Source organism: Vanellus vanellus, assembly GCF_965231255.1.
Source record: "Vanellus vanellus genome assembly, chromosome: 9".
NCBI classification, from domain to species: Eukaryota; Metazoa; Chordata; class Aves; order Charadriiformes; family Charadriidae; genus Vanellus; species Vanellus vanellus.
Genome location: NC_138914.1, coordinates 21950858 through 21963091, shown reverse-complemented (window position 1 = coordinate 21963091; position 12234 = coordinate 21950858). Strand labels below are relative to the sequence as shown.

Here is a 12234-nt window from a genome sequence, read left to right as displayed (position 1 = left end):
CAATCTTCAAAAAAGGCAAGAAGGGGGACCCAGGGAACTACAGACTGGTTAGTCTCACCTCTGTCCCTGGGAAGGTAATAGAGCGACTCATTCTGGATGTCATCTCCAAACACGTTGAGGAACAGGAAGTTATTGGAAGTGGTCAACATGGATTTACCAAGGGTAAATTGTGCTTGACTAATCTGATAGCTTTCTATGATGTTATAACTGGTTGGCTGGATGAGGGGAGAGTCGTAGATGTCATCTACCTTCACTTTAGCAAGGCTTTTGACACTGTCTCCCATGACATCCTCATTAGGAAGCTGAGGAAGTATTGGCTAGATGAGGTGACAGTGAGGTGGATTGAGAGTTGGCTGTGGGACAGAACTCAGAGGGTTGTGATCAGCGGCACAGAGTCTAGCTGGAGGCCTGTAACCAGTGGTGTCCCCAGGGGGTCAATACTTGGTCCAATCTTGTTCAATATATTCATTAATGACCTGGATGAGGAGGCAGAGTGTATCCTCAGCAGGTTTGCTGATGATACCAAACTGGGTGGGGTGGCTGACACCCCAGAGGGCCGTGCTGCCATCCAGCGTGACCTGGACAGGCTGGAGAGCTGGGCAGAGAAGAACCTAATGAGGTTCAACAAAAGCAAGTGCAAGGTCCTGCACCTGGGGAGGAAGAATGTAAAGCACCAGTACAGGTTAGGGGCGGACCTGCTGGGAAGTAGCTTGGAGGAGAAGGATCTGGGGGTTGTGGTAGACAGTAAATTATCCATGGCCCAGCAATGTGCCCTTGTCGCCAAAAAGGCCAATGGAATCCTGGGCTGCATAGGGAAGAGTGTGGCCAGTAGGTCGAGGGAGGTCATTCTCCCCCTCTACTCTGCACTGGTGAGGCCACAACTGGAATACTGTGTCCAGTTTTGGGCTCCCCAGTTCAAGAGGGACAGGGAACTGCTGGAGCGAGTCCAGCGAAGGGCAACTAAGATGATTAAGGGACTGGAGCATCTCCCTTATGAGGAAAGGCTGAGAGAGCTGGGACTCTTTAGCCTGGAGAAGAGAAGGCTGAGGGGAGACCTTATTATGGCATACAAGTATCTAAAGGGTGGGTTGAAGGAGGATGGAGCCAGGCTCTTTTCAATGGTTCCCAGTGACAGGACGAGGGGCAATGGGCACAAGTTAGAACACAGGAAGTTCTGTTCAAATACATGGAAAAACTTTTTTACGGTGAGGGTGACAGAGCACTGGCACAGGCTGCCCAGGGAGGTTGTGGAGTCTTCTCTGGAGATTTTCAAGACCTGCCTGGATGCAGTCCTGAGTAATGTGCTCTGGGCAATCCTGCTTTAGCAGGAGAGTTGGACTAGATGATCTCTAGAGGTCCCTTCCAACTCTGAAAATTCCGTGATTCCGTGAAAAACGTCCAAGTAGATTTGTTGTATTGTTTAAGCAAAGAATTACCCGGGGTGCCTAGAATAATGCTTGTGCTAAGCGCTAAGATTGCAACTTAATCGTTGCACTGTAATTTTAGAGCGTTCCCATACATTTGTCTTCCTGCATTAATGCTGCCATGATCCCGAACAAATAGTATTCAGCCTATAGCATCTGAGGAGCTGCCTTCGTTTATAAAGTCCAAGTGAAATTCTGCTGCAGTCAACAGGGTACTTACTGAATGCATTAAGAAAACGCTCCTCTCGTTCTTTTGTAACTCCTTCAAGGGCAAGCTCTCCTTCCAAGCGCACCTGTAAAGAAGTGGGCTATTCCCCATTTTCCCTCATCTCCGATGCCAATCAGAAAAACGAACCATGACAGCTTTTGAACTACTCTATAAATTTGATCCATTTTCCTGCCTGCTATTCATTTTTTTCATTTTTTTTTGTACCTCAGAGGGCTATACCTAAACTGCCCTCATACTGGAACAGACGGTTGCTCTGCGGGCAGCGGTGGGGAGGAGAGATTGACACCAAACGCAGAAGGAACGATCAAAGGAGCCGCAGAGCCTGTGCAGGGCTCGGGTTTTTCAGTCTTTTAACAGAACTGACTCAGCTCACCATCCACGCAGGGAAAGAGTATCTGCAGTCCCTAAAGGATTTCATTTGAAAGCAAAGAGGAAACAAGGGCTAGTAAATGCTATTGTTACAGAAATAGCAGCTACATACACCCAGCTATTTCTATTACACAACAGAAATCCTCTGCATTTAATATAATCCGCGGTTGCATTGCCAAGTTCTGGACTGGCAATAAGGACGGGACATCAAACCGCATTGTTTTACCAGCTCCAAGGCAAGGGCAAGGAATGGCATTCCTAATGAGCATGCAGAAAGGAATTTTTTTTATTATTCTTTAAAAGTTAAAAAGGAAGTTCCTATACCGTGCTGCAAGCTATGCCAGGCTACCTCATCTATTATCAGTGAAAATAGGTTCTTTATGTCAAAGGCGATCATCAATTTTTGACCACGTGTGGGGAGGCCTTCTTTGTGCTTATACCTTTGGGGATCGGCAACTGCGAGTGGATTTTCTAGAACACCTTGATCGATGTGGAAAAAAATTACTGGCGATGGAGTAGAAATAATTTCTAGAGATACTTGGAAGGCAAGTCAGAAACTGCAAATGCATCACATTAAAGGAACTCAGTATTGAGGAAATGCAGTTATGTTTGTCTTGGAAGCACATTGAGCTGACTGCCAAAAATACATCTTTGGCTTTATTTTCGGCTCACCTCCCCTTTATAAATAACAGGCATGTCAAGCACCATCAACCTTTGACTTCTTGGAAAATAGATGGAAACAGTTAATTTGCTCAGTGTAGATTTGAAGGGTAAGTAGCAATTGCAAAAAGGGGAAAGGAGGAAGGAAATCATTACTGCATCTGACACATCTTATCCCAAGTCTGTTCATATTAGCTATCGTCAGAAGAAAAACGACCATTCAGTCATGCTAATTCCACTCGCGAGGCTGCTGAACCCCGACTTGCATATGGACAGCCGCTGCCCCAGCGACAAGACTTTTCAGTACTTCATCCAAACCCCTTTTTCTCTTTCAACAAGTAACAGAATCCTCTTTCCTGAAAAAAAAAAAATAACGAATGTGATTTTGAATAAAAAAAAGTTTCAAAATTTCAATGATTATGAGGAATGTCATTGTCATCGTCTGTCCAACCCACCGACGATCCCTACCAAGTCTTTAGAGGCAATTCCCATGGCTCAGCTGGAAGCAGCATCACTGCTAGCAGAGAAGTGACACTTGGCAAAAAGTTTGGGAATACCTAATAGAGATGCAGGTAAATTGCTTTATCTTTAAATTTTAAGGTGGCATTGTAAAAGGAGCACTTTTGGCACACCTGTAAGCTGAGTCAACTGGTTAAGGGCTGTGCTCTTCCGTTTCCTCTAGCAGGGCCAGTCACAAACGGATAAAACCACTGCATGTCAACTGTTTGCTTTCACAGGACGCTGACAAAATAAGGCAAAAAACCCCCAACCTTTACTCTCTCTGATAGACTGCAAAGACAAAGCTTAATTTCATCAAGGGCAAACCGGCTACATCGATTGGATTATTCATTTGGTATAATGGACTTTGCTTTCTTCCTGCAGCTTTCTCAAAACAAGAACAAAATGAAGATAAATCAGCTCTCACTCAAGGCTGACAGACTATATGTATTTATGGATTCCTAAGCCCTGCAGTACAAAGGCAGGGAGGTATTCATTACAAGATTGTTCTCCCCCCGCAGTACTGTCACTCTTACCAGCGACTCCACAGACAAGAGGCACGCTCTGCGCAGGAGAGGCTCCAACGCACCTCCGCACCCGCTCCGCGCTCCGCTCCTCCCTTGGCGTCTTTCTTTACCACCCCGATAAAGCGGACCGCTCTTCCTTTCCCCGCACAGAAACCACTTTGATACAGGCGCGTGAAAGCGCACGCAGCAGAATACCTTTTGATCCTCCAAGCAAAGGGCTAATTGCCGCCTTCTGCGGGAGCACCGCTAACGTAATCCTACTTCGCCATTTCGACAACTGACGTAACTGCCAGAGTTCGGGAAATCTAAAAATGACTTCCCCCGTCATCACGTACACTGTTGCTATTATGTTAAAGATCTGGCCGCATCTTTTTTCACACAAGAAACGAACTAGTTACGCCAACGAACTCAAGCCACTCTTTTTAAGAATGGGATTACACATTTATCAAGCGCCCCGTAGAATGGCAACACTTTCCATCGCTTATTGTTTTGCAAAAAGGGAACGACATACTATATTGCATCATTGTATTTAGATCAAGGAGAAACCTGTGGCACAATACATTATGGCAAACGTTAACCTACCATAACCTCTTCAGAAAGAGGGAAAGAATTACTTATAAGTTGCAGGGCCAGACTTTCTTTTGACTTACACCACGTTGTAGCCATAATCGAGCTAATTACAATGAACAAACATTCGACCTGTGCAAAACAGGTGCAAAATCTCACACCCTTTTATTATTCTGTTCATCTAAACCTGAGGCGCACCAGCAGAACGTACGCCTGCGGTCAGTAAACGCTGCCTGCATGTATTTACTGTACCGTCTTAAAGGGAAGGGGAATTCAGTTTGCATGAGAACAGCCTTTCCAAAAGTGTCGCACCTGCTAAAGCGAAATAATCATTGAAAGGAAGATGACGCCCTGGGTAATCGCATAAATAAATCAGCACTGGCCTCAGAAAATCTCTGACGCTGCCTAATACAACAGGCAGAAGACACTCGCTTGCTTTCTTCCTCTCCTAACCCTGCTTGAAAGCAATACCAGTTACACAAAGAGAAGCTTTTTGCAAACCATTGAAGATTCTCCCAGGAGCAGGTGATCTAGCCTATATTTCTTTTAAAGGCTTCGTGGGGAAAATGCATCGTGCAATATTTCTCTACAAGTAAACGAACAAAGCCAAAGTAAATCAGCGAGTGGCACGACATGCCAAAACCCAGAAACAAAACGAGCAAGGAAATCGTACTTATCGCTTCGAAAAATCTAAGCCATTCATTTGAGATGCTTATGTTTGGGTAACCTTTGGAAGAATGTTTGCTGTTCCATTACACAAACAATGGAAATATTAGATAAGGAAAATAGCTGCAGTTGCCAAGAAGGCTCCATGCACTTGCTCTCAAATCAGTAAGCACGCAGATGTTACTTTATGGATTTGTAACATACTGCGGACAGCAGGAATGTCGGATGTATACCACCACGTCATGGAGCCCGTGAGGGCCCAGGAGCGCGGTGCGTTAGTCCCTGAGCCGGTACACCAACACGGCACCGGGCTGATAAACACCTCCAGACACAGAAACAGAGGAGCCAACTTCAGCCCTGCTAAGGCCGAGCATCACAGCTTTAACAGGCACGTCACCAGCGCTTTGGGACAGTACTGTACGCCAAAGCAGAACTCCCGCCTCACATGAGTTACTAAAATACAACTGCCTTGCCTAGATTTTTTCCATCTGTTGACTATCTTGAAAGACCTCCCATGACAATGGTGTCTAACGTGAACTGGGGTCAGACCCGGTGTTTCCCCACAGAAGAGAGCTGCAAAGAGCCTGATGAACAATAACGGCTCCGGCCTTTTCTCCACAGGGGGCAGGAGGGACACCCCAGTGCCCACCCCGTGGGCCCTTCCCGCTGCTCCCAGGGTGGCGGGCACCGCTCGGGCTCTCCCACACAATGCCCCCAGAGGTACAAACCCATCGGTGGGACCCGTCAGGGCTTCAGCAACCGCAACAGGAACTTCAAAAAGAAGTAATGTCCAGAACGCGCCGTCCTTCTCAGCTAAGCAGCCTGGGACTGGAACGGGGGGTGACTCTGCTAAGGAGGGCTCCCCGGGGGCAGGCGGGGGGGCTGTGAGCACCTGAGCGGGCCAGCAGTTTACTGAAGTGACTACAGAAAAACGGCAAGTTCTCACAAGTTCTCACCAGCTCAGCCAGGCTTCACGCTGCATGAAATACGAGTTTAAAAGGTGGTGTTTTTTTTTTTTTTCCCATGCAAGTAGGAAAAAAGCGTCGCAAAAGGCAACCCTTAGAGGCCTTCACCGTGACAATACTGAAGGCTTTTCTCATGGGGAAGGCTGTTTGCATTGTTTAAAGCAATCCTTCCGTGTGGAGAGAACATGCACAAATAAGGACGAGACGTGTGCCTGGAGTTTGGCTTCTGGCCTGGGTGCATTGGCAAATTGGCCCGAACTGCAAGTTATGTTTTGACCCCACAAATAAGGACGAGGAATTAGACAGCATGGCGATCTGGAGAGAGGATGAGCGGGTCCTTCTTTTATACTGCTTTTAAGATGCTGCTTTGAAGATCTGCAAAATACTTCAGCTCAGCCTCACAACCAATTTCTTAAAATCTGCTTTAGGAGAGCTGGCAACATCGCTTTAAAAAAAAAAAGTTGAATCATTTCATGAGTAGAGTAATATTCATCCTAACCTTGAATTCAAAATAATTTAAGAAAATCCTGAACTTATACATAACATTGGATGGTTTATGCATGATTAACTGTATCCTTTTAACAACAACTACAATGATGCCATTACCAACTTACTACCTTCGTGATCTATTTTTGACAGTGTGGTTTTACAGATGTCAATCTCTGGCAATCCATTATTTTATGTTTCTATTAAACTTATATTTGTCTGAATCGAGCAACTTTCATTCCTTTCTCAATTTATTTCTAAATTCTTTACATATGTGTAGCTAATTTAACATATAGCAACATAGTGGTGCACCTAACTGAAATCCAGCACGTACTGGCAAGATTAGCTTAAAAAAAAAATAAATCTTGGGTTATTAACAGCGTACTCTTATAGAAGCGAGCTCGAAGAACCAAAACTAATGAGTACTAAAAGCAACTGGTGAATTTTGTTGCACTTGGTCTTTCTTCATCTTTAACCTCATAGTTAAGATCGTAAAAGGCTTTTTAGATTGTAATAATGAAAAATAAATACACCTACAGAGTTGGCTTAATAGACACTCGGTCCGTATCTCCTATATAACAAGCATGCATTCACAGAGACTAACTTACCCTGTATCTATCTTAACTATGATGATTAAAGAGTCAGCTTCACTAGAAATATTATCATTTAACTGCTCATCGATCCTTTCTCTTGCCATGAAGCCTTTTAACAGTATCCTAAGAGAACTACAGCCAAAAAAAACCCCAAACTTGGATTTTTTTCATGTTAAAAGTAGGTTTCACTGGCTCACGTAATAATGTCACATCTGAAACGTTCCCGCACTCCACCAGACTGTTTCTAGAAACTCGGCCTATCGGGTATCCGCTGAACCCCAACAGAAGACCTCCTATAGTGCTGTAACATTATCACCAACGTGTGACAGCTTTTTGGAGCTGCCGTGTCAGGCCGGATCGCACCGATATCACCACGGGAAAAGTTTTTCCTTTCTATAAAAATGAAAGCAGCAGCATTATACGCAGCTTCGCTTTTCATGCGCATTGGGAAGTACTGCCTCCAAGTATTTTAAGCAAGAAGTCATGGAAGTTAATTCAATAATGTATTCTTATAAGGAATAAACATTTTCGTAATACGAAGGGAACGCAGATTAAAAACTTACTGTAAATTGGTGCATACTACACAAAATTGTGGCTAAAATACAGTGAAGCATTGGAAAGAGTGGATTCCGGTCTCATTTGGTATTCATCCAACTAAGTCATCACATTTTACCAGCTGTCCTTTATAAGGTATCACTAATGCTCGAGCGTGCCTCAGAGACTCAGATTGCACGGAAAATTATACAACTGCCATCACAGCTCTGCCCAATGAGGGATTCAGCGTTGTTTTGCAAAACGACAGCTAGATCCTCCACCTTTTCCTCTATCAGCAGAATAACGAAAGTGAAACTGATCTGAATAAAAATATTTTTAAAGACAATTCAAGGAGACGCATATTTGCATTTTTCATATTAAGTACTTCCAAAGATTTTGGGGAGCTTCTTTTTAAATGAGCGCTTAAATGGCAGCTTTTCATTGTAATATAATCACTTTAATGCAGGAAATCCCTTAGGCATAACTGAGAGCTGGGATCCACACTGCATCTATGGTTAGAAAAGCGGCCAAGGAAAATATAAAGAAGAAACTGAAGCCTTGTAATCCATGATAATGTTACGAATTCATTCAGCATGCAAACATTATTCTTCTCAACATTTAGCAGACTTTTAAAGCTCCACACCAACGAATACACAAGTTCAGAAAACACTGGTAGGTGCATCTTCACAACAGTGTAAAAACCACTTGAGTTATGCATAAGATGTCTCACCTTGAGAAGTTCGAGGCCTTTAAAACAGAGCTTCAAAAAGGCACTTTTAGTATAAGTGATTGATTCTACCAGTCCATAGGTGGTACATCAAATATCAACATGGCAAATGAATTGCTGAGTAAACTCTGAGCTAATTGCTACTTCTTGTTTTCTGAATATTGAGTAAGCCAGTCAATTCAGGTCTGACACAAATTGTTTTGTGTAAATACCCGTGGAGGCACATTTTACCAAATTATGCTGTGCCTGCTTCCAGGATACATTTTTTTTCCTCCGTTCCAGTAACTACTTAGGCCATAACCCACAAAATGACAAAGACTTTATAAAAATAAATTCTGAAAGAGCTTACAAGCCTGGGAAGGACCAAATTCTACAGTCAAGTCCTCCTTGCTATTTCATTCATATTCCGCCAGGACTCTTGCTCAGCAAGAGTTTATTGGGTTTACTGAAAGAAGAAGGAGTGCCCTCCGGTAATGCTTATTCTCTCATACCTCATAAAACTGTGTAAAATGTGCAACCCTCCAAACTATAAAAAAGAGCAGAAGTTCAGTTGTGCTTCACCCACAAAAGAGGCCGGTTGGAAAAGGGATTTTCAGGCACAGTGGCAAATTATGGGATTTCACAAAGATATTCCATGGGGGATCCGTGGTTTGCTGCAAATACCAAAAGATAAAACTCTATGGGAGCTTCCACTACATATCTCAACATTTTATTTGTAAATCGTGTCTACGTAATGTTAAAATTCCATTTCTATATACAAAACAACTATGTTTCCTTTCTCTAAGAATAGTCATATCTTCAAGAATATCCTCTTCACGGTATTTTAACTTTCTTCATTGTGCTTGGATACTAGAAAAGCAATGGCTAGGGCCTTCCATCTAAACCTCTGCTTATATTTGACATAAGCCTTTAAAGTTTTTCTATTCAATTCTTATGGATGCCTTCTCTCAAATGAAAATTTCCAAGTCTGACATGACCTATTTCAGAGAAATGCCCTCCTAAAACATTTTTTCCAAGGAAAACAATTAAAAGTAAGATGAAAACTTAGTGTGACTGGGAATTCCTATTATGTGACCTAATTTAAAATTAAAACCCGGCAGAGTCTTCGCGATTCCAAGGCTATGCTGATTGCCATTTGAAGCTGGAAATGTTTTTCCCTAATGCACAAGTGATGAAGCACCCGTAAGGCTTAGAGGAAAGTTACCTTATCTGAAGCATCAGAGATAGATTACTGCTGGAGTCAGCATGCCACACTAGTTGGATCCATACACTCTGTTCCGATATGAGGAATTGAGTTTCCCTGATGTCACAAATTGAACAGATAATGCAATTAACGTTTCCTTTGAAGTTCACATTGACCAGGTAACCCGTAGAATGAGTTGCCAAAACTTTACTGAAGTGACCTTGGTTCACCCAGACTGAGACTTCATCTTGGACATTCTACAAACCACTAAGGGCTACTGAAGATGCTGAATCCCTAGCAGGACATTTCTAAATCGGTGCTTATTCTGTCATGTAAATACAGAAATCCCGCACTTCTGTCTGGAATTCCCCAGATGCGTCAGGGATACGTCAGAATCGCTGCATATTCTCTGAAGAGTTGATCCTGTCGTGGGCAACAGGTCTTAGGCCGCTTTCTGAAAGAACGATGGACGTTTGGAAAACCCAGACAAGTGATAGGGTCTCCTTTTCCTACCTCAGCACTCCTACTGGGAGCAATCGCCAGGTAGGAAAAGAGGTCCTGTCTGAAGGATCACATATTTGGGCAAGACTAGAAAAAGGGAGAGATCTGTTATAAAATGTTCCATTTGCCACTAGTTACTCTAGAACACAAGATTGCACGTGAACGCTGAGGGCTATTGGAGTTTGCTGCTCATTTTAATACAGAATCAGCTTAATAATCCTTTGCTGAAAAGGTACCGTTCACAGCTTTGAAGTTTAGAATGTTTACACAATACCAAGACTGTATACGATCAAGTGTCAGACCATGAAGAATTTACTTGAAGACGCGGTATTGATAGCTGCTCCTCCGGGACTCTTCAACTAGTGCAATTTATAATATCACACTATGTGATGGGATAATTGACATGTTTACGATTACACCAATAACTCAAGTCTTTCCAGCATTTAAACAGAGGAGTTAACTAGATGATTAATTTAAAAAAAAGGAGAGAATGGAATAAAGCCAACATTTCTATCTTCTTGAAAAAGAAAATAACTTAAAAGGAACATCTTGGCTACTTTACAAGACAAGATAAATATTATAGACTCGAAGACTGTATAATTTCCAAAAGTGTTAATATTCCTTGGAGATGAAAATACAGTGATGAAAGTAGAACTCTTAAGAATTAAATAGAATTTTACTTGCACTAAAAGAGAAAGAATTGGTGAACAGGAAAATTGCACGAGGAGAGAGAAACATCCCACCAGTGCCAATGGTTTATGGGGAGATATTTGGGATGAGTGCTGAAAACTAGACTAATGACTGATGATCAGGTAGGAAGTTCCAAAAACACTTAGAAGAATAGATAGCGAAAGTTATGATTGGTATTATTAAACACGAGAAAGTAAGGAGTTGAATTACACATTAAAAAGTAGTCCAGCCATAACAAAAAAGTAACAAAACCCATAGATACGGACATATATTGATAATTTAAGCAAAACTATCTATGGTAATACAGTAAGTCAAGATTAGTAACCACAAAATATATGTATTACATATCGATCTACAAAGTAATAGAATGTGTATCTCAAAAGGTCATTTCATATTCTCAAGGTGTCTAAATACCTCGAATTTCTTCTGAAGCAACTAGCATGCACCTTCTTATCCTCAAGAGCGGGAACGTTAAAGCTTTTTTATAATGCCATAAAACAAACGCTGGGATTTTTGTCTGCCTTTTAAGGAAGAATTAATGCATTTAGCTGTCTGAATAAACAGCACCTCTTTTATTCTCATGCTAGCTTTAGCTATAGCTAGACTGTTTTTACCTTCTTCCTCTGAAGACTCTTCTTTTGTTTTATTATTGCTGGGAATAAAGGCGGCACCATGAGAATTGTGCTCAGGTTTGAAACAAAACCTCCTTCTTTCGCTATCCGGAGAGCACTTATGCAAAGGCCCCCGATTCAAGTGAAGGGAAATACGCTTACCTTCTGTTGGTGATGTCTTCAGATGTCTGCAGAGCCCCTCTGTTTCCCCATATGTCTCTTTAATTTTTACTACTGCTTCTGTTCCTCGAAGTTCCATGAGGGAGCGCAGTTCTTGCAGTGTGCACCCAAACTCTCCTGCATGGTTGGCCTCATTTCTTTGGTTCTTGGAATAAAAATCGCTATTTGTCATGTCACCCATTGTTGCTGATTATATTGCTCCGCTCGTTATAGTCGATACAATCTTAAAACTGTTTAAAAATTGAAGGAAAGGAATCCTGAATTCCAACCTAAGAAATTAAAAAGAATCCAGCGCGTGTCCAGCGAGCGACGTGGAGAATGCCTCTGGCGTGCAAGGTGTCCCTGACTGACTAGTGGTCCGCAGAACGGCTGCTTTCACGGCTGCAGACCAGCTCCACTCCATTCACCATTTCCCATTATGCTGCACCCAAGCTGTAGAATCTACATGGTCATTTCTTCCTCTGGACCTTTGGGAACAAACAGAAAGGACTCATTACCGGAGTGAGCAACAACGCTTTACAAAGGCGATGTCAAATTTATTCTCTCATTGCAGTTTGACTTGTCGTTCAAGCAAAGCTACGTGGAAACGCTGTACAGATGTCCTGTAGAATGCCGCAGGTAGCCCCAGCCAGCATCCACAAGGAGAAGGCTACCTCTGTCTTAGATAAAGCTCTCTACAGCTAAAGCTCCAATAGCAGCGTTGCTTACTTTAATCAAGTCCCAAGAGCACCCGCTAAACGAGATGGCTCATGAATATTAATAAGTAAGCGATTAGTCCAGCACGCTAGATGCACCCCCAGCGTGTGCTCCGGTTCATACAGCCA

At 42.7% G+C, this 12234-nt stretch overlaps 1 protein-coding gene across 4 annotated transcripts in view; it reads right to left on the bottom strand.

Annotated features, from left to right (window-relative positions):
* Positions 1–11591, bottom strand: part of ATP2B2 (ATPase plasma membrane Ca2+ transporting 2) — a gene marked incomplete at its 5' end in the record, with an annotated part of 188145 nt that extends 176554 nt beyond the window's left edge. For 2 of the 4 annotated variants that reach the window (XM_082487810.1, XM_082487812.1), the window contains one exon: positions 11387–11591. In XM_082487810.1, the coding sequence (XP_082343936.1) occupies positions 11387–11591 (205 nt within the window). The remainder of the gene's footprint in view (positions 1–11386) is intronic. The other 2 variants (XM_082487809.1, XM_082487811.1) reach the window with 1 other exon arrangement.
* Positions 11592–12234: the final 643 nt, after the last annotated feature.